Raw genomic sequence first — 21255 nt, 5'->3', positions numbered from 1 at the left:
ATATGAATGGATAAAATGAAAATGCTCATAAAAATAAAGTATAACCAATTATAAATATATGAAAAAATTTATAAAATTACGACAAAATTATGTGTATATGGATAAGATTAGTCAATTTCAGTTTCTTATTTTGATTAGCCACTGGGCTACCAGTATGTATTTTAATAAATATTGAAAAAAATGTTAAAAACACACGCATATTTGAGAATTCTGATGACCATTTAATTAAATTGTGCTGCCTCATTTCATTAGCATATATTGATCTTTGTAATGCGCTGGAGTTGATTTGATTGTCTCATTCCAAGAGCTGCCAAACTTATTATGGATGATTATGCACTTGCACTTGTCTGTAACACAAAGCAAATATTTGCAATTATCTGCTTCCAAGTAAGATATCAAATCTTAAAACAGAATTTTTTTATACACAAGACTCTAGTGGCTTTCATTTTTGGCTTTCCACGTAAGACCTTTTTCACCTACAAAAACATTTGTGATTATGCAAGGGAAGGGAGAGAGAAAGGGAAAAGAAAGTATGTTTTTAAATTTAGGTAGACCCTATTAGGAGGGAACGATAAATTAGATGCGTTGTTGTGAGTTAAGGCTCACCGGTAATACAATGTTTCTTCCTTGCAAGTAACTAAGTATTTGACTCTAATACCATTATATATATAAGAACTATTACGTACACAGGTTGAAGGGTTTAGAATGCTCTTTTTTTTTGGGCTCAACAAAGTGAAAATTTTCATTCTGATGAGACAATTTCTAGCTGCTGAAACTCCCCAAGAAATAAGGGATCAGAGAGATCAGCTTCACTATTCAGTGATCATGTGACTTCCTGTTGCTTTCAACCTAATCAGAATCAAGGAGTTCTTCCCTAAACACTCTTCGGAAAAAAGGCATTCGAGTTTTCTTCATGCCCTTGAAGCAGCTAAGGTTCCCATTCAGAAGCTGTACAACCTGCACCAAAGGGTCACATGCTTAATAATGGTCTCTTTGTCATAGTCACATGCTTCATAATGGACTTTGTCATAACATTTAGGTACATAGACACAGAACGGTTAGTGGGTTGAGACAATTGAGTCGCATATTTTCTGCCACTAGAAAAAAGCGGACCACATTACATGTGGAAGATATAAGTACCAAATGACATTATATTTCATAAACAACCACTACTGATTCCTTATTAGTTATTACATATTTACATCTAAGACTGAACCTCAATTTAATTATTAATATTATAAAGTCAGTTATTTAGTTTCTAATCTTACTATAACTTTAAGGAACTAAAACAAAGAAAAACTATTGGGACACGTAAAATTATATTTATGGTTTTTGTTTTACATTTTTCTATAATTTTTACAACAAATATTTTTTCTTTTTAATTTCTTAACCAATACCTTAAGGATACTATTTAACAACACACTTAGTTTAATTTAGTGTTCATTTATAAACAAACAGTTAACTTAAAAAATCCAAGTTGAAATTTTGAAAAGAAATATAGAACGTGCCTGTCTTGTAGAGGGGCGACGAATTGAGGACTGTTGTATGCATAAAGAAGCAGCCAAGAGCATAAGATTCATTTGCCTAGAGTCGAAGTCACCTGCTAGTGAAGGATCAACAAGCTCCATAATATCATTTTTTTTCAGCAATGGTTTTGCCTGAAAAAATGGTAGGAGGAAAAAGTCAAAAATTGTAGTGTGGCAAGATTTTTAGCCAAAGGCTCTAGAATGAAATTTGTGAGTAAATAACTAAATATTAAATAAGATACTATACCCACAACACAAGGCTTTGCTGTGAATAATCAAGTGCTCTTCGCCCACTCACTAATTCTAATAGCAATACACCAAAGGCAAATACGTCCGTTTTCTCGTCTACTATGCCATGCAGCAAGTATTCAGGTGCTAGGTAACTGTGGCAGTCATAATAGGAACCAAAGTTAATACTTAATAGGAAGCCACAAAATCTTTTAACGGAAAGTAATTCGGAAGGGCACAAACCCGAAAGTTCCTTCGAATTTTGAAACGGTGTGGTGAGTCCAATTTTCTGGTAGCCATTTTGCTAGCCCGAAATCACATATCTGCACAAAAATTTCGTAACGTTACAATTCATTCCTAAAATATCTAAGTTCACTTACGTACATAACTTAGAAATAGTGCATTTTAAAAATGAGGGGACTAGAGGAGTTAATGATGTGATTGAAATAAGGGAAGTTTCGTCCGTTACAAAATGAAGAATCTTCCAAAAAATTGTTTGTCTATGGGGTAAATACAAAATGCAAAAAACATAAGGAACCTGTGGTGATAATTATAGAATCAAACATATACAAGGGAATCCAATGCATTCATTCATCATACCTGAGGCTCAAAGTCCTCCGTGAGTAAGATATTGGCAGCTTTTATATCCCTGTGGATAATTCTTCTTTGACATCCCTCATGGAGATATAATATACCCTTTGCTGTTCCTAATGCAATTTTGTGCCTAATAAACCATGGTGGTTTCTCCTTGGAACCTGATGCAGAATCAAAGAAATGAAAATTTTAAACAAAACTAATAATTGGCTTAGTAAATAATAAAAAGTAAAAATTAGCAAGCCATTAACCATTACCGTAAAGAACTGAAGCAAGGCTTCCTTTTTCAGACAATTCAAGAACTAGATACATTCCACCATCCACTCCATAACCAACCAACTTAGCAGTATTGGGATGGTTTACATGCGCCATTACGCCAAGTTCTGATAAGAAATCCCCTATGATTTCATCAGCTGTTCCTCTTGTTAACCGTTTAACTGCCACAAGCTGACGATTTGGCAAACACCCTTTGTAAACTTCAGCATAACCACCCTTCCCAATCAAATTTTCTGCACCGACCACATAAAATTTAAGAATTTAACTTAAATACATTCACAATATAAAACCTTTTTACACTATCATCCAAACATACTAGTATAATTAAAGACTAATATATATGGTAAGATTGTTTGATTTTTGTAATAACCAACTTAAAAGTCATGATCATTTCTATTTAGTTGAGAGCTGCATACAAATTAAACTCAACATTTAAACCAAGCAAAGCAATTCAATGTTCCTTAATGAGAAATATTATTCTGAGGCTCTCTGCATACCTTGGCTAAAAGAATTGGTTGCAACTTGAATCTCATGATGAGTAAATATCTTCCAAGGTGACCTGCAGGGGGAAGCAGTAGCATCTAAGAGACAACTTGGGAGAATGGACTCCCTCATGCTAGTGCTCATTCTTTTTGAGAGCTTGAGGACACTGAGAGGATGTAAGGTGTTCATCTGTTTCTTCGATCCGCTCCTCAATAATTGAAGAAATGCATGCCACCTAGAAGCAGATTTGGAAAACTCTCGAGACTCATGCCACCTAGAAGCAGATTTGGAAAACTCTCGAGACTCAGAATCCGCTGAAGGCTCTTTGGAAGAACTTGATTCTGAATCTGAGCTCCTGAAATAGTCCTCAAGCACTGTCACTGGGGAATCCACCTTTTCCTTCATTTTTCTTTTGTGACCCACAAACACCGAAACCCTCAAGTAAAAGAAAAGATATCACAAACCCAGCGGGAAAGTGAGAAATTTCATGGTAGAGGATAACTTAAGGAAGACAAAAATGAATTTTTTTTTTCTCTGGAAACAAAATGTTTCTTTCCTTTTTTTCTCTCTCTACAAAGTAAATACAAATTAAAAGATGATGAATTAAGAGCAACACATGAAACATAAAATTAGCTTAGTTAGGAATATCCAACCAAAGCAAGTTGGAGAATAGGAATGGATACAAAAATATTAAATTGAAGGACATTGCCCAAAACGATTGTATCCTAAAAATGAAATATTGGACTTTGGAATTTCTACCTTAAAACTTTTTTTGGGTGGCAAGAAATAAATTAGTTGAAAAAAGGGAGAAACAAGGAAAGCTTCCTAAAGTGTAAGAATCAAAGAAGCCCGAGGGATAAGCCAACGCGACAGAGAAATCCAAAACTTGAAGAGACCCAAAACACACGTATCAGAAACAGAAGAAAGAGTACTCTGCTTCCATATAGTGACACAGCGTCTATGAAACTCTCAAGGTGATAAGCACTGGAACTTGGATGATACAATTCAATCAAACGGGAAGAGTAAAACACCACTTGTGCTGCTGAGTAACACGGAGAGAAATATCTGACATTGGTTTCAACTCAAAGATGGAACAGAGGAAGGCAGGGGAAAAGACAGTGGAGAGGAGAGAACAGAGACGCAACCATAAGAGGATGTTTTACTTGGCCTCCCCGCTTCAACAAACAACCATCATTGCCATTTTCAATGTTGTCCCGCTACTTGTCACAATGTTTTTCTAATGAGTAGAAATCGAAAATAATATAAATTTTTTATAATAACTCAGATATTTCTGTTTAACCAATTCAGCTAGATGATCATACTACTTGTTACAAAGTTTCTTTCCAATTTTGAATATAAACTAAATTAGTGAATATTTTGCAGACTGAAAAAATAATAGATGGTAGTTAATTAAATAAATAATATTTTGGAGTGTTGTTTTCGTTATGTAGATATTCTGGCTATAGATAATTAATATTTTATGCGTTGTAGAATTTCAATGGGCACCGTACGAAATAAGAAATGAAAGCTGAGGGTGGGGATTATGATTATGCTATTAGGGGTTTGGATTGTTGAGGAAGACTGAAGAGGTGGCAAAGAAAAGATGGCTTTACCCATGCCAAAGTGATTTTTTTTTTATGTTTTTTATTTATACTTTTTAGTTTGAAAAAAATATATTAAAAAGTGTTTTTATTATTTTCATTATCTAACAATATTATATTAATGATCTAAAAAGGTGGTTATTAAAAAAAAAACATCGTCCTTATCCTTGTCACGGTAGCTTGTTGATCACAGAGTCAGAGGCGCCTATGTTGTGTGCGCACTCCTAGGTCTCTTCTAGGATACGGCACGTGCAAAATGGTGTTTATTATTATTATTATTATTATTTTACAAAATGGTGTTTATTATTATTATTATTAATATTATTTTACAAAATGGTGTTTATTTTATTGCACAGCAAACCAACCTCAAACTTGGCTTCATTGGCCAAACAAATTGCGATTTAGAGTTAGGATATAGATTATAGAGTATTATAAACTCATCTAATCAGATAAGTGCATTAGTATTTACATAAAAGTTATAGATTCAGTATATTTGACTTTCTCATATTGTTAGAATTTTACAAAAAAAAAAATATTTTCCTGTATTTGCAATGTTTTCTACGAAGCACTTGTTTTTGGGCAATATATAGACTTTAGTACTTAAAAGGTCTACGCATCCTTTGAGAAGAAAGAGATAACAATAAAAGAGATAGAAGAAGATAATAATATGTGATTAAAAAAAAAAAGATAAAGAAGAGTCTATGGTAGGTGTTAGTATATTGAAGTATGGGAAATTCTGCTTGCAATTCAAAAAGAATTTTTTACACCCTTAGAATATATACATGGGGAAATAGATATGAAAAGAAAAAGAAAGTAATAGAAGCTCGATCTTATTAGTTATTAGATAAACTTCTCCGTAAATAACAAAATAAAAGAAGTTTTTACAAGTTAAAATTAGTTTAATCATAAGTTAATTTTTAACAATTTCTTCATTTAACTTTATCAAAAATTAAGTTTAACATATATATCTACTTCTTTTTTCTTATGTTCTGATTTTATAAATGTTTATAGAAAAGTTTATCTGGTCATAAGAAGATATATGGTAAAAAAATCGAGACACTAAAACAAATGTAAGATTACTATAAAATTAAGGTGTCAAGAATAAATTAAAATTATTCTTAAATTATTTTATTTTGATCATGTTTGTCCATAAATTTTTGGAAACATGCCCTTCAAATATTCAGAATTGATTTTCAAACAATTGAAAAGTTTTAAATTTATTTATTTTTCTCTTGCAAAGGTTCCTGATGTTAAAAGAATCTAGTTTAAAATCTCTCTTAATATATAAATGACGTATGATATGAAAATGATAATTTTATGTGAGAATTAATATATTGATTTAACATATTTTTAAATTAAAAAATGTAATAATTAAAGGTGATAATCAAGAAATATTGCATTACCGGTGAGCCTTAACTCACAACAACGCATATGAGAAAGTTAAATACTTAGTTACTAGAATGGCTTTAGACAACAAATATTTTAAAGGGTCAACAAATATTTTAAACCTATATCACTTGATTAAGAGACACAAGTCACTCCCATTGTATTAAGTGTTGTTTGTACTTTTAACAACAATGGAGTTGCTTAAATTTAAGCATTATTTCTTGTATAAGAAACAATGATTTTTGCAACAAAAAAAAAACAATTTTTTACTTAAAAGATTTATATTTTAATGGTGGAATAAAATTAAGTGCAAATTAAAGTATAAAGAAAAGTGAGTTGGTATATGATTGCATCATTTGAATAAAATGTAAGTAAGTTGCTTCAACGTGATTTGATATAATGAGGCTCTAAATAATTGTTTTAATAAGTATATTGGAGATGCTCTAAATAAATATGATCACTCTTTTACTAATATATAATATAAATTTTGTATTAAAATATGGAAGTGTAGTTTATAATACAAAATTCACATACTCCACACGTTGAGTGAATACAATAGACTATGTAGCAGCGTGTTCAAAAATTAAAAGAAAAATTTGTTAAATAAATATGTTAAAAAAAAAAACTGGAGGAGATTGAGATTCTAATGTTTGTCGGTCAATAAATTGTGTACTATCAGGGTGGCTGCGAAGAAGATATATCCAAACGATCTATTGAGCAAAAAGAAGAAAACCCTACCAAGGAAACATACCAATCCTGATTGACATGAAATACAGCACATTCTCTAAGATTTCATTCTGCTTCGTCCAAATAACTTAAAAAATATTATAAATAAAAAATAACTTTTAAAAAAATGTTCTATGGAGCTTTTCTAGAACTAATTTTTATTTTTTATTATTAAAAACAAAAAGTTAGTTAGATGTGTGCCCACACCATAATTGTCTGTCATTATTATTGTCATTATGTACAGAACCTAAACAAGTCTTCTACGGCTAGGTTTATGCTTTGCATTTATTATTTAAGAGAAGCCAAGGCAGAGGTTTGCCTTTTTTCTTTTTGTCCACGTAAGATACTAAAAACACAAACTACAACCCCCACTAAGTAAGATACTTATTAATTAATTAAATAAAAAAGTATAATATTTATGTACCGATAATATAAAATAATTTACATTATTGATAATATAAAATATTTTACACTAATGGACAACCTTTTTTCTCTTTTAAATATATAAATGTATCTCTTAATGAATTGTGACTTGCTTGCTCATGAAAATGAATCTCGAAACAACGTAACGTCCTACCAATTTCGCCAGTATATATTAGTATACTCGATTCGCTATCATTTCAGCGTAATTAACACAATCACTACGCACAAACCAAACCCCTCAGCCAAGAAACTGAACTACAACACTCAATATCTTCTTATTATTACTCAACATTCTTCACCAGCAAATCATCTACTAGGGTCCACGCTCATCATTCCTCCGTATTAAATATATATATATATATATATATATATATATATATATATATATATATATTTTATGTATTTCCATCTTCCAAGTATCAGTTTCTTTCAGTTTTTTTTTAAGAATTAATGAATGTTAGTATCAGATTTTTTTTCCCGCGTATCTTTTAGATGAATGAGTGAATCTATTTCGTACGCCTGAAATGGTTCGCGATTGAATAAGGTTTAAGCAGTGTCCAAAATTACTTGGTTCTGGTTAGCGTCTCTCAGGGTCTCACTCTCGCCCAAATTTTCACCACAAAAGATTCAGAATTTGCAATAGTACGAGGATTTTGCTATTGCACCAACTCCTTTATGTTACTTTCATTTTCTCACTTCAGTGTGAAACACTTCAACTAGGTGATATTTTCTAGCAGTCACATCATTGGGTGAACAACATTTTTTTATCCATTACCAAGTAACAAAATTAATTTTTTTATCCATTTTCTAGCAGTCACTCTTACTCCTTTCTAAGGGAATATTTTACGAGTGATCAAGAATCAGATCAATTTCATCCATTCAAACAAAATTAATTAAAATTAAATAAGATTAGTTCAACAGATCATATATATTAAATAGAATAATATATTGAATTCAATTTAATCGGCATCTTGGCTTCAAATTTGATCGGAGTTTGATTCTTGACCATATGAGTAAATCAACCCATATGGAAATAATTTTTTTTCTATAATTGGTACTCTACTTTTTTTGAAAGATTAATCTCATAATTTTTAATTACAAAAATATATACTTCGTTGACAAGAATCCAAAATTGTCTAAAATAACTTTATTCTCACCAACTTGTGTTTATGACTTTCTAAGTGACTGAGAGAAAGTGATACACATGAGTCATGCGCATGATTTTGGACCTTGTGGGTCTTTTACAGTGCAAATCCATTTATTTGCCTCTCGTTCGTGTGATAAAACCTATCTAATCCAAATTGAGTTCAATTAATTATGACAGGCAACTTTCCATCTCAAATTTAACCAATCTCAACCTGTATGCAGCCTTACCAGTTATATAACTTTTTCATTAATTTGGATTGATATTTTACATGCATAAATATAATATAAGATTAATCCTTGAAGTTGAGGTGATTACATAAAGTCTTTGTTAGATTAAAACTCTTGAACTGAATTCTTGAAATTTTGGGTAATTAAAATTCATGAAGTGTTAAAATATATTTTTATTGTCATCAACTACTGTTAGAGAAACTCATTTAATATATTAACTAACAATTTCATAATCTGTTAATATAATCTGAAAACTTATTATTTGTTTATCAACCAATTATATACTTGCCAATTAATAAATGTATTATTAATTAGTGTGAAAATTATGTATATACCTGCCAAGAAACTCATTGAATCATGCCTCTAAATTAGTGCATGTTTATTTTTAATATTTTTTTATATAACTGTTGAATTGAGGTTTGAACCTATGATCTTACATGTAATACCTCAGCCCCACCACCAGGAGGTAACATATTTTATCTCTTTAATTTTATATGTAAAAAGACTTATATGTTTATTTAGTCTCTCAAATTTGAATAACTATTGTTTTTGGACTCCCAAATTTGGTTAATTGTTATTATTTAGAAGGTTTATTTCAATTGAACATAATATTTGAGTTATTATAAATCTAAGAATATTTGTCTTTGATTCCTACAGGAAAAAAAAATTATTTTGTTGTCTTTAAAGAATATTTTGTTATTAAATTTCTAAATAAACTTCATTCATGCCAAAATTAAAAAATGACACATAAATAACAATATCAAAATTTAAGTTAAAAAAATACTTTTCTTTTTGTTTCTTATACTCTTTTTCACAAATAATATTATTCAAGATAGATCAATGAGTATCCCTCCCTAATTGTGAGATACTGACTTAACTCGTTTAATTTAATGGTGACTGCTTTGGCACCTTAAAATTAAGAGGATGTCGAAATCATTTTATTCTAAAATAATTAATAAAAAAACAACTATATGTACATTATTTGTATCTTTTCAAAATTATATCATAAATGAGTTGAAATTTATTTTAAATTTTATAATTGCAAAACTGAGGGTTTTTCCCCCAAAGTTTTTACATTAAATATGAAAAAAAATCTGCAAGTGCAAATGAAATTGACAATAAAAAGTAAATATCTCAAGTCATTTTTTTTACTGCAAGATGGTTATCTCATATCATTACAAAGAACAACATTAATAAAATCAGGAACATTAAAAAACGAGTGCGGCTAGCATAGAATTGAAACGTTCGAGCTAATGAGTAAGCAATATTATTAGATTGACTAGCTTGTCTGTGAAGTAAAGTCAAAGATGAGTTGTGAACTAAATTCAGTTTCTATTTACACAAAGAAATAATGGATCACGTATCGGTATTGACGTATAAAAGAGGGATGCATTATGCTCATATTATTAGATTCATATTATTCATAAAGTAAATATTATAAATGCACACGTTTATATAATTTATTGATCTACTTTAAATATCTAATAATATCCTTTGGAATGTGCAGATTTCATAAAACTTGACCTAAATTCAATCCATTGTTATCTTGGATCTGAATGCGAGTGGAACGCTTACATAGGGCCGTGTTTGCCTACGCCAATTTAGGCAAGTGCCTTAGTAGGCCCCCTTAAAAATTAAGTGCTTATTGTTTAATAACAAGCACCCTTTTTGAAGTACCTTAGGTCCATCAGTATGTTACTATTTTTAAATCTCAATATATACCTTAGGCATTTAAAAGATTATAAAAATGTGTGATTGCAACTAATAAGTAAAATGGATCGACAATTAAGAAAAGAAGATAAATAATCAAACTGTAGTTGTAAACTTCTGATTTTGATGAAATATGAATTTGTTTAAATTTTATCTGAGATCAATGATATTGCATGATAAATTAAATGAACTAATCATCTTGTTTATTGAAGATGAAACATTAAAATTATTTAAAATATTGATAAATAATTTTACAGCTATAACATTAGCAGTTAAATTAATATAAAAACTAATGCTTAATATTAAATTAAGTATCTTTAAAAGTTTTGCCTTGTGCCCTAAAATTTCTGAAAACGGCCCCTCGCTTGCACGTTATGAGACTTTGCAAAATCACATGAACTGGTCTTCAGCTAGCGTAACAATATATAAATCTATTTTAATACTTAGCAACTACGTGTGAGAGATTCTTATTATCTCACTTTAATCAAATATGTGATAAATTTGGGAAGATACAGCTGATCAATAAAAAAAAAAAACTGCGACTGTGCAACTTTGAACTCACGTCTTATAGATGTCGATTCAAGTTTTGGGTATAATAAGTTTAAGGAAGAAAGGAAGGAGAAAGAGAGTAATAACTGAAATTATTTTTAAAATCATTTGATGTGAGAGAAAATGAAAGGAAATAAAAATAATTTTTTTATTTAGTTATATAAAAAGTAAAAGAAAAAGATTATTGTTATTAATATTAATAGCCTAAATAAAAAATAGATATAGTATAACTAATTTTTTTTATATTTATATAAAAAGCAATTTCCTCACTTCCTTTTTCCATAATTGGATGGAATATGATATAACAGGAATCAGGGTGTGCAAGAAGTCGAAGTTGATTTGGAAAGGTCCAGGCCCAAAAGGAGAGTTACATTCCTAAGCACATGAAGGACTTTGTGTGAAGGGAAAATGAAAAAAATAGAGAGTTAATTATTAAGAATATACTTTTGCTAATCACCGGATCCCATGTTCCCTCTTTGCTAGGATTAGCTCCAATTAGAATTCCAAGGTATATGAAGGGGATATTCCTCACCTTACAATTAAGCATCCTGGCATATACACACAAAGTACGTTCCTCCATCCATATACCAATCAATTTGCTTTTAAATTTTTTTACCTTTAACCCGATACAAGTTTGAAGCTTCTCAAAATAGTTTTGATGCATAACATGTTACTTATAGAAGCTTTTGCAAAGAACAAAGTATTATTCGCAAATTGCATGAGAGACACCTCTACTTGATCTTTGTCAACTTTATACCCTTGGTAGCTTGGAGTCTTCCCCACTCGTCTCATCAGCCTGGACAATCCTTCTGTCACCACAAGGAACAAGAAAGTCGCAATGGTATCACCTTGCCTAAGTCATTTTTGTGCTCTAAACTCCTATTAACCAAAATTGATGTTCAGGAAGATAGCAAGCCTCCTTTAATCCAATCAATCCATTTTTTCACAAAACTTCATCCTCCCCATCATGTATCTCGAAATCCACTTTAAAAATCACACAGTTTTTCTTCCTCATTAGTGCCTTATCTAAAACTTCATTGGCTATAAGCACTCCATCTAACATGGATCTTCACCCCCCACAATAAAAAAAAGTACATTGTCTCTTATCAATTAACACACATTTCAATCTTTTGGCTAAGACCTTAGATATGCCTTTATACATACACCCAAGGAGTGATAGGAATCTATAATCCCCTAGGCCTAAACACTATTGGACCAAAACTCACCCATCATTATCATAAAATTCCTTCCCATGAAAATTCAACATTTTTTAATAAAAAGGAAATTAAACCCATTCGAACTTGGACTTTTATCCTTTTCCATTCCCAAACTACCTCATTTACCTCCTCACTAAATCTTGCACATAGACTTTGGTTCTCCGACTCCCCTATAGATTCAAAATCCACTCCATCTAAAGTAGGCCTGGACATAACACTTTTCTTAAATTTGTTTTGAAAGAATTCATTTATATCTTTTTTGACTTTGGATGGATCCTCCTCCCACACACCTTCAATCTCCAAGCCCTTCACCTCACATTGCTTCCTTCTCCATTTTACCATAGAATGATAAAACTTGGTATTTCCATTTCCCTTTTTCGACCATTTAAATCTCGATTTTTTGTTGTAAAAGAGATTCATGTCTTCTAGACATCCTCCAAAAATCTCCCAAAAGCACCCTCCTTGTCTCAACTTCCTCATCATTTAAGCCTTCTTCCTCTTCTTTCAAGTCCATCCCATTTGTTGTTTCTACTAGCTCCTTAGCTTGTTTTTGAACACCCCCAAAGCTTTCTTTATTCCATCTCCTCAACTCGTTTTTGAGTCTCTTTAATCTCTCCGTGAGTACATATGCCATCCAACCATGTACCTCGTAGGACTCCCACCAATGCTTGACAATGTCTAAGAATCTCTCTTCTAAGAACCAACAATTGAGCACTTTGAATGGCTTTAGACTTCAATCCACCACTGTATTTTTCAATATCAAGGGGCAATGATCCAGAAAACTTCTATTGAGAATATATAGCATGATGTTATATTTATAATGATAGTAAAATATTTATCACAAAATATACTTTAATTGAAGTTTGAGAAAAAATGATTATAAAATGATAATATAAATTTTTTTACACAATCATCTAATCATAACCTATTATATATAATAAGTCTGTTAACTTTTTAAATAATTATTTTAAAATAATTTAAATAATAATTTGTAATTAAATGATAATATAAAATCATTTTATATTTTTAGTGCATAAATATTAAACTCTATTAATTTTATAATTTTTTTATTCTATAATTTAATTATACATAATATTAATATTGATATATTATATTAAAACATCGAGTTAACTGGACTCATCTCATTTGAGTACAAATAAATGACCTGATAAAAAAAAATTAGGTTATATAAAAGAACAGAAATAAAGCCGTCTCAGTTCATTCTTTGCTCATGCTATATGTAACTATCTCAATTCAAGTATTATTTCTCTAACATACGAGGAAAAGAACAAAAGACAACTTTGAATTAACCAATATTCATCATTTTAATTTTACATAATTTTTAATGACCAGTATGGAGTATGGACACCTTATTTATGCATTATGTCTTCTCTATGTAAGAAAAATGTGCCATTAGAAAGCCTATTACATTTATTTCCGTTACGAGATCGATAAATCATCTTTGTGTCAATCTATATTTTCTTATGAAAATTCGGGCAAATCCGAATACGACTGGAACACATTAAAAAATTAGGCAAGTATATTCCAAAGCCCACTTTAACTTACATGCTCTAAATTAGTACGATTGGTTATGTATATTATGAATTGTCTCATAATTTTTCTTAATTAAATATACACAACTTTATCGATCATTAACCCGTCAAGATGACGTAAGAAAAAAGCATGAAGTATTCGGTGTAAAGTATTTTTTTTCTCTTTAATCCTATGTTTCATAAAAAACAAAATCTTAACTATTTTGAAATTTAATCAAAAGATAAATAAAACTTATAAAAAAATATTTTTTTAAGAATCAAATTCAAATATTATTCAAACTATTAATTTAATATTAATGAATTATGTCACATCATTTGGTCACTGTGCTAAAGTATTTGGCGTCCTGCTTTTGTGACGTGTAGATTTGTTGCACGAGGAGTATCCAATTAAAATTTTGGTCTAGATGTTGAAAATGGAGTTGAAAGAGATGAACGAAATAAAGTAGGTGACCATTGGAAAAAAAAAAGATGAAGAAGGAATGATCCTCGATCCACGATCCATGATCGTGTGTATTATTATTACACACAAGTCAAAGCACACCAGAAACAACTTGAGAGTAAGTAGGTCGATCGAGTTCTCGGAAGCATCCTCCCTGTATATCTCCTGCTACTAAGAAACATGGTCACGAACATCGGATACGACACTAACACGTAAATATCTATAATATCTAAAAAAATATAATATGAGTATTGTGTCAGTATATCATATCAGATACTAATACAAATACATGCCAAATATCAATCAGCATCACATTCATCAGTAACTCCATCTAGCATGGTCAATTTAAATATCAAAATACCATTCCCTCATACGTCCCTTGTTCTTTTTCTTCTTGGGAAAATCACGAACCCCTCCACTCTTGCTTCATTTCCATAACCCCCATGATTTCCCTCTTCCACCTCTTTCTCTTCCTATCTCTCCCTCTCTCTTGTCTATGTGACACGTGTCCCCTGAACTTCACCATCCTGGGCAGCACGAAACCCAGCTCCTTCGACACCTCGCGGTGCCAGGTGATCAGCCAATCCCTCCGCCTCGTCCTATCCGACTACCTCCGCCGCAGCGGCTTCTTCCTCCCTCCCCTCAACGCCTCCGACACATGCTGGACCCACTTCCAGTCCTACGTTAACAACTTCGACCCAACCTACAATATCACCTCCTCCTGCGGTTTCCAAACCTCGTGGATCTCCCAAGGCTGCAACAACGTCACCACCAAACAAGACTTCGAGTCCCTGGTCCCTCAACCATCCCTCCAGAACATCCGTAACAACTGCAACCAATCGCTCGAGAACAACTCCCCCTGCGCCCTCTGCACCTCTTCGTTTTCCCCTCTCCCGCCACTGGGAGACTCCGTCGGAAACCTCACCCACTGCACCGACTACGCTTTTATCTACGCCGCCGCTTTCGCCAACCGCTTCGGCCCCTCCGACCCCGGCACCGCCAAGTGCTTGTTCTCCCTTCAGTTCTCCTCTAACAACAACAATTCCTCCTCCAAGAGAAAAAAGGTTCTTATTTTTATTGGCAAATGTTAATTGTTAATTTAATTTTTTTGTTAGTATGAGTGGTCAAACCTGCTCGCGACCTTTTCCTTTTTTATTTTTAACCATCCCAGTCAATTTTATATCTCCAGGTTATTATTGCTGTTGTTTCTGTTGTCTGTGTCTTGGTCGTGTTACTGCTGGCTCTCTGGGTTTGGGTTTATTGCAAGCTGGAAGACAAGGTTTTGGCCGGGGATAAGGATGTTCGTGTCTCGGAAATCAGTTTGGTTTCTGGATTGGATTCCATGGAGCAGAGCACAACCTTGATCAGGTTCACTTTTGATGATATTAAGAAAGCAACCAAGAATTTCTCGAGGGATAACATAGTTGGGAGAGGTGGCTACGGGAATGTGTACAAAGGCTTGCTTCCTGATGGGAGCGAGGTTGCGTTTAAGAGGTTCAAGAATTGTTCTGCTTCCGGTGATGCAAGCTTCACTCACGAAGTTGAGGTTATTGCAAGTGTCAGACATGTCAACCTTGTTGCTTTGAGAGGCTATTGTTCTGTTACTACTCGTTTGGAAGGTTACCAGAGGATCATTGTTTGTGATATGGTGAAAAACGGGAGCCTCCACGACCATTTGTTTGGTTCTAATGGTATGAAATTGAGTTGGCCAATTCGTCAGAAGATTGCTCTAGGCACTGCTAGAGGGTTGGCTTATTTGCATTATGGGGCTCAACCTGCAATCATTCATAGAGATATTAAAGCAAGTAATATACTTCTTGATGATAAGTTTGAAGCTAAAGTTGCAGATTTTGGACTAGCCAAGTTCAACCCTGAGGGGATGACACATATGAGCACTAGGGTTGCTGGAACAATGGGGTATGTTGCTCCTGAATATGCTTTGTATGGGCAATTGACAGAGAGAAGCGATGTGTTCAGTTTTGGGGTTGTGCTTCTTGAGCTTTTGAGTGGGAGGAAGGCTCTTCAGATGAACAATGATGGTCAACCTTCTGCTTTGACTGATTGGGCTTGGTCATTGGTTAGAACGGGTAAAGCTTTGAGTGTTATTGAAGATGGCATGCCACAACCGGGTTCAGAACAAGTTCTTGAGAAGTATGTGTTAATTGCTGTGCTTTGTTCTCATCCACAGTTGTATGCTAGGCCTACAATGGATCAGGTTGTTAAAATGATGGAGACTGATGAATCAGTGCCTTCAATACCTGAAAGGCCAATTCCTCTTGTTGCTGGGAGGCTTGATATTGAGAGATCTGTGAGTAGTAGTGGCTCTGGTCAGCTCTCTAGTCCAACGGGTTATCAATCATATACTATAGAAAGTGATCGTCAATCTTCTAATTCTAGGGATGAAAGAAGCTCAAGCTCTAGCTCTAGGATTTTGAGTACAGATTGAGATTTTGGGTGTTTGGATAATTTGTTTGTACATGTAGATTATAGAATACTGTTTTTTTTTCTTTAAGTGTTTTCTGTTACAAAGCCAAATTGGATGTACAAATTAAATTTTGATTCTTGCTAGAGTTTATGTAATGGCAAACAAGAGTACGGATGATCAAGTTTTGATGAATTAAGTGTCACACTGTTGTATCAGAAGCAATCCTCCAATTCATTTTAAGAATCTTATGCAAGAAGTGATGCTATTTTTAGCTCTGAGCTCCATTGGCACTTGTATTGTATCTCTCTCCTTGTGTCACAACTCAATACTAAATGTTGAAGTAGATGAGTACAATTGGTTTTGTCAACCTAGTGGCTCATTAGGGGATACCGGAAATTAAGTTGTTGTAAGAGTGAAACAAGCATGGGTCATAACCCAAAAAAGAAGCAAAGTGCACATGTTCCCTTGTGTTGTGGGTTGGGTTAACCAGGCTGCTTCTGCCTATGTGCTTAATCGGCTAACATGGCCAATTGGTTTGACTTTTATTTTCCTGAACTTCAATCATTACCATAATGGAGCTGGCAGTTATTAATATATCAGACAAATGTACAAATAGCTTAAATGCAAGTAGGGTTGTAACGCACGGGGCTTGCATAATTCACGCATTCTCTTTTTTCCTTTTTTTGATGGGGTGGTGTATTATTCTCGAATAATTGACAAAAACAAAACAACTAATATTGTGGCCGAATTTATTCTCAAATATCACAAATTTCCAAATTCTAGAGGGTCAAAATACCCTATTAAAATATAAGAAATTAAAGAGCATCATATTTTTATTAAAGTAATGAAGTACTTTTTTGTTTTTCAAATGAGATCTTAATTGCCTTTTTTTTTTTCTTCGGTCGTGGGAGAGGCTGGTGAGGGAATTGGGAATGAGATGTTGGGATGCAGTGATTTGAATTTAGAACCAAAAGCTCACCACTTGAACTCTACCGCAGCCAGGCACCAATGGGATAATTTGACGATTGAAACTTAACCAACCACCTTACTCAAAGCCAAAGAATCAACAAGTACGACTGCATGAGGTTCATTCACCTGCAGAGTTGTTCATGAAAGATCAAGCAATTTGGTATAAAAAGTTGGGTAAGTGTACACCCAAGTGTTTCTCTAAATAGAATTGGTTTAAATATACTTTTGCTTTTTGGATTTTTTTTTGGAATTAATCCTATCTAAATTTTATTTATTTTTAATCCTTTATCTAAATTTTACTTATTTTTAATCCTTAAGGTTATAAATAAATGTGCTTCTTTTTTTATAAATAAAATTAATGTGCTTTTATTCACTTACAAGACTACAACTATACATATTTATTTAAAAAATTAAAAAATAAGAATTAAGACAAAACATCATCATATTTTAAGAATAGAAAACATTGAAACTAATATCTTTTTTTAGCCATAGCATGAATAAAGCTGGAATATATCATCCTATCCTATATATAAATAAAAATATTCAGCTTGAACAGGATTATCGGCAATAAAAGATACATGTGGTCTATATATATATATAAAAGATGGCTTGCCTTATCATTTGGATACCTTGGTGGTTGTCAGGCTTCACAATACAGTACATGATTTTATCATTCTAAGTATTGAGCTGTACTGAATAATGGGCTTAAGTCTCTTTTCTTTAATTGTTATGTACAGGAAGGATTGGCCCAGCTTGGAAGAAAAAAAAATATTGGGCCACAGATTTAGTTGAATTTATTCTACGGAAAGAAAATGTCAGATTTAATTATATTTTTTTTTTGTAAACAATCTATAATGTGAGATCCATATCTTTATCTCTTATGATTTTTTTTTATTTATCATTTGTAACTTCTTAGTTATCTTTGTATTTATAAATAGATTATTTCTTTTGGAATGAATACACAGTTCTCTCTAAATTCTTTTATTCTCTATTTTTCTCAAACTCTTTTACTCCAAGTTATATTTTATTTAAAAAATTTTAGTTTCTTTATATGATTTGGATTTTTTAATATACTCATACTATTCTTTTAAATTACATTTAGATTCTTTATTTTATCTTCCACAGTGCTAAAATCAAACGCATATACCACTTGGATTGGATTTTATCTTTAGTGAACTAAAAGTGTATAAAAAAACAACATTTAACCTTAATAGGCTCATTCATATTAAAATAAATTAAATTGACATATATTAATCTCTCAAAAGAGTGGACTGTAGGCTGTAGTTTTAAAAAAATTAGAAAGGAACAATATAATTTAAATATCTTTCCAAGGAAGAAAGTATAATTCATTCTTTATTTTTAGTCTTTCATTTACATGTTTCTTGGACTTCGTTGTTAGTTCCATATGCATAATCAATAGGTATTTATATAGCCATATTCATTACCCATCTCTTTCTTAAATGAAATGTTTTTTATGTCTTTTTTCTTTTTGGTATAAGAGGGGGCAAATCCCAAACTACAATGAAACTACACGCGGGGTGGAAACCCCCAAACGATCAGCCAAAAGCAATTGGCTTAGAAAACCAATCTTGTTTCTTTTGACCTAGCGAAAGTGAGAATCGATCCTAGATTTGAGGTAGAAATGAGGATTGTGCTCTGTTGTAAAGAAGATGGAAAGGTGGTCCTCTAGAATGAATTTAACTTGAGGAAAAAAAAATAGAAGTGAATCATTAGTTATTTATGTGACTTTCTAGAATATGTGAAAGATGGAGAAACATGAATGTCTTTAAATTTTAGAAAATCGAGAGAGTAAACACGAAAGAGATTCATTTATTATGGGAGAAACATGAATACCTTTAAATTTTAGGAAATCGAGAGAGTAAACACATGAGAGATTTGAGCCATAAACAATTACATAAGGACACCACACTTTAACCTTAAGGTTCAGATTTATAAATCTTCTCCTCATTTACATCTGTTTAACTTTTTTACTTTTAGGCTATACGAGACTTCGGTTAACTTGTACTCCAACAATATATTCCTCCCTTTCACATATTGACATACATGATACATCATAACATTCTTGGGTTATTTATGTGATGCTTCCCTTGAAACATGTTTGCCAATTTTGTCTGGTCCTTCTGGGCCATCTTTTATGGTTGTGCCAGCTTTGCCAATAAATTGAAGGAGGGCCAGCATGCTTTTAAGTTGTAACTCAACGGGGTCTTATCTTTAACTTGAGTGTGATGTTAATTTATCATCTCTTGGTACGTGCTTGCTCAATGTTAAAAAAAAAATAAGAGGAAAAATGATAACGACTCGGTTAATGTTTTTGACCTTCGCGTTCTTAGTTTGAAAAATATTTTTTATTTTTATTTATAAAAATGTCATCTTGTATTTAAAAATCTTATACAAGAAATAATAAAAAATTGTTTCACTGTTTCTTATACAAATTTTTAAAAATAACAAATAAAGTAAAAAAGTGATTCTTATAATTAAAAAAAAAAAAACAAATCTAACAGCTCTGCTCCGTACCTAGAAGTAAAATGAACTAATTTTACTTTCAATTCAAAACAGGGTCTTATAATCCTGAATTTTACGAAAATTGTCAAGGAATGGAATGAGAAGCAAGAAATTACTTCGCAGAATTTTTTAACTCTTAATCAAAATCTATACATTTTTTTTAAAAAAAAAAAAACATACATCATCACATCACACTTTTTGTCATATTCTTCTAAATCTCTTTGAAGAAAGATGTGTACAAGGTAAGATGACAAAGAGACAAAACAAAATGCCCCATTTCCAAAATACTAATCTAAACCAAGGGAACTCAATTTATGTCTCAAGTCAATTGTATGGTTTCCAGATAGCCTTTGACGGATTGGATTCTGTTATTCTTACAACTCTCTGTCTTGGTTGTTGCGGATTCTTTGTCACATTATTTTCTTCTGGATTGTTATTTGCCTTCACCACATCAACTTTCACTATGTGATGATCTGATGTCCCTTTGGAAGAAAGGACTAAATAGGAACCGGGAACAAACTTGTATTGAGAATTTGATGATGATAATATGTAGTCTACCCGAGTTCCATACTTACATGTCCCCTGGACACCTGCATAATATATATTTACAATTTTAGGGATGATAGTATTAATCATTAATAACCACGTTGAACTTTTCAAAAAATCAAAAGCTTAAGAGGTTCAAAATTGAGTTTGTACTTTGGCCCTTGGCAATCATGACAACTGACTCGCATTCCCCTGCATAGTCCTTAGCATCAGTGTAGTCTTTACTCTTGAGATATTTCATCACTTCAACCTTTGGTGTTGGCTTTCCCATCTCTTTATAGTACTGGATCCAATTAAAAAATTTGATTTTGATTTTTGTTATTTTTAAGAATAAGACCAAAAGGCAACAATAATTGAGGTCCCTCACTTGTACTGACACATACCTTCACAATATCTGTCCATCTTTCTAGGGAGTAATCCGATTCATCTAGTGAATTAAGTCCACCAGCTAAGATGAGAGGCTCATCACTAGATATGGATTATTGCATTTACCTGCTTCATTCGCCAATTCTCATCATGATGATCATGGTGACTACAGTAGAAGTTAATTTCACCTGCTTGTGGTACATCTTCTACGGCCTTCAGAACATTCCTGTGGAATAAAATAAAAACTATTATGCATTTTTTTTGCATGTCATAATCATCCGTGATGTAACGTCATTCTCTAACTCTAACCCCCATTATTTCAAACTAAAATTCTTCAAAAA

General features: G+C 32.2%; 2 protein-coding genes and 1 pseudogene across 4 annotated transcripts; 1 reads left to right on the top strand and 2 right to left on the bottom strand.

Moving 5' to 3' along the window:
• Positions 1 to 558: 558 nt before the first annotated feature.
• LOC100802873 (receptor-like cytosolic serine/threonine-protein kinase RBK2) lies at positions 559 to 4488 on the bottom strand. Of its 3 annotated transcripts, XM_041007037.1 has the most exons (8): positions 3382 to 4488; positions 3122 to 3342; positions 2606 to 2857; positions 2355 to 2509; positions 1998 to 2077; positions 1774 to 1909; positions 1509 to 1658; positions 559 to 957 (listed from the first exon to the last, which is right to left on the bottom strand). In XM_041007037.1, the coding sequence occupies exons 1-8, from the start codon at positions 3510 to 3512 to the stop codon at positions 850 to 852; spliced, it is 1233 nt and encodes a 410-aa protein (XP_040862971.1). In that variant the 5' UTR covers positions 3513 to 4488; the 3' UTR covers positions 559 to 849. The 3 variants fall into 3 exon arrangements, with proteins under 3 accessions (XP_040862971.1, XP_003518937.1, XP_040862972.1); XM_003518889.4 differs by having other exon boundaries at positions 3122 to 4488; XM_041007038.1 differs by lacking the exon at positions 559 to 957 and having other exon boundaries at positions 1510 to 1658; positions 1778 to 1909; positions 3122 to 4488.
• Positions 4489 to 14299: 9811 nt separating this feature from the next.
• On the top strand, positions 14300 to 16781 carry LOC100794233 (probable LRR receptor-like serine/threonine-protein kinase RKF3). The gene is made up of 2 exons (XM_003520173.5): positions 14300 to 15149; positions 15275 to 16781. Exons 1-2 carry the CDS (start codon positions 14529 to 14531, stop codon positions 16529 to 16531), a joined length of 1878 nt encoding a protein of 625 aa, XP_003520221.1. The 5' UTR covers positions 14300 to 14528; the 3' UTR covers positions 16532 to 16781.
• Positions 16782 to 20100: 3319 nt separating this feature from the next.
• Positions 20101 to 21255, bottom strand: part of LOC100793708 (uncharacterized) — a 3814-nt pseudogene continuing 2659 nt past the window's right edge.

Source organism: Glycine max, chromosome 2 (genome assembly GCF_000004515.6).
Source record: "Glycine max cultivar Williams 82 chromosome 2, Glycine_max_v4.0, whole genome shotgun sequence".
NCBI classification, from domain to species: domain Eukaryota; kingdom Viridiplantae; phylum Streptophyta; class Magnoliopsida; order Fabales; family Fabaceae; genus Glycine; species Glycine max.
This window is presented reverse-complemented; position numbering and strand designations above follow the sequence as displayed.

What these genes read in the sequence shown, in the direction of transcription:
- LOC100802873 (XM_003518889.4), bottom strand. Translation starts at nt 3,512, where the DNA reads ATGAAGGAAAAGGTGGATTCCCCAGTGACAGTGCTTGAGGACTATTTC. An exon ending in CCTTGCTTCAGTTCTTTACG is followed by an intron (nt 2,510 to 2,605) that starts GTAATGGTTAAT and finishes ATTCTGCATCAG; the next exon opens with GTTCCAAGGAGAAACCACCA. An exon ending in GTCGCCCCTCTACAAGACAG is followed by an intron (nt 958 to 1,508) that starts GCACGTTCTATA and finishes CCTTTGGTGCAG; the next exon opens with GTTGTACAGCTTCTGAATGG.
- LOC100794233 (XM_003520173.5), top strand. Translation starts at nt 14,529, where the DNA reads ATGATTTCCCTCTTCCACCTCTTTCTCTTCCTATCTCTCCCTCTCTCT. An exon ending in CCTCCTCCAAGAGAAAAAAG is followed by an intron (nt 15,150 to 15,274) that starts GTTCTTATTTTT and finishes TTATATCTCCAG; the next exon opens with GTTATTATTGCTGTTGTTTC.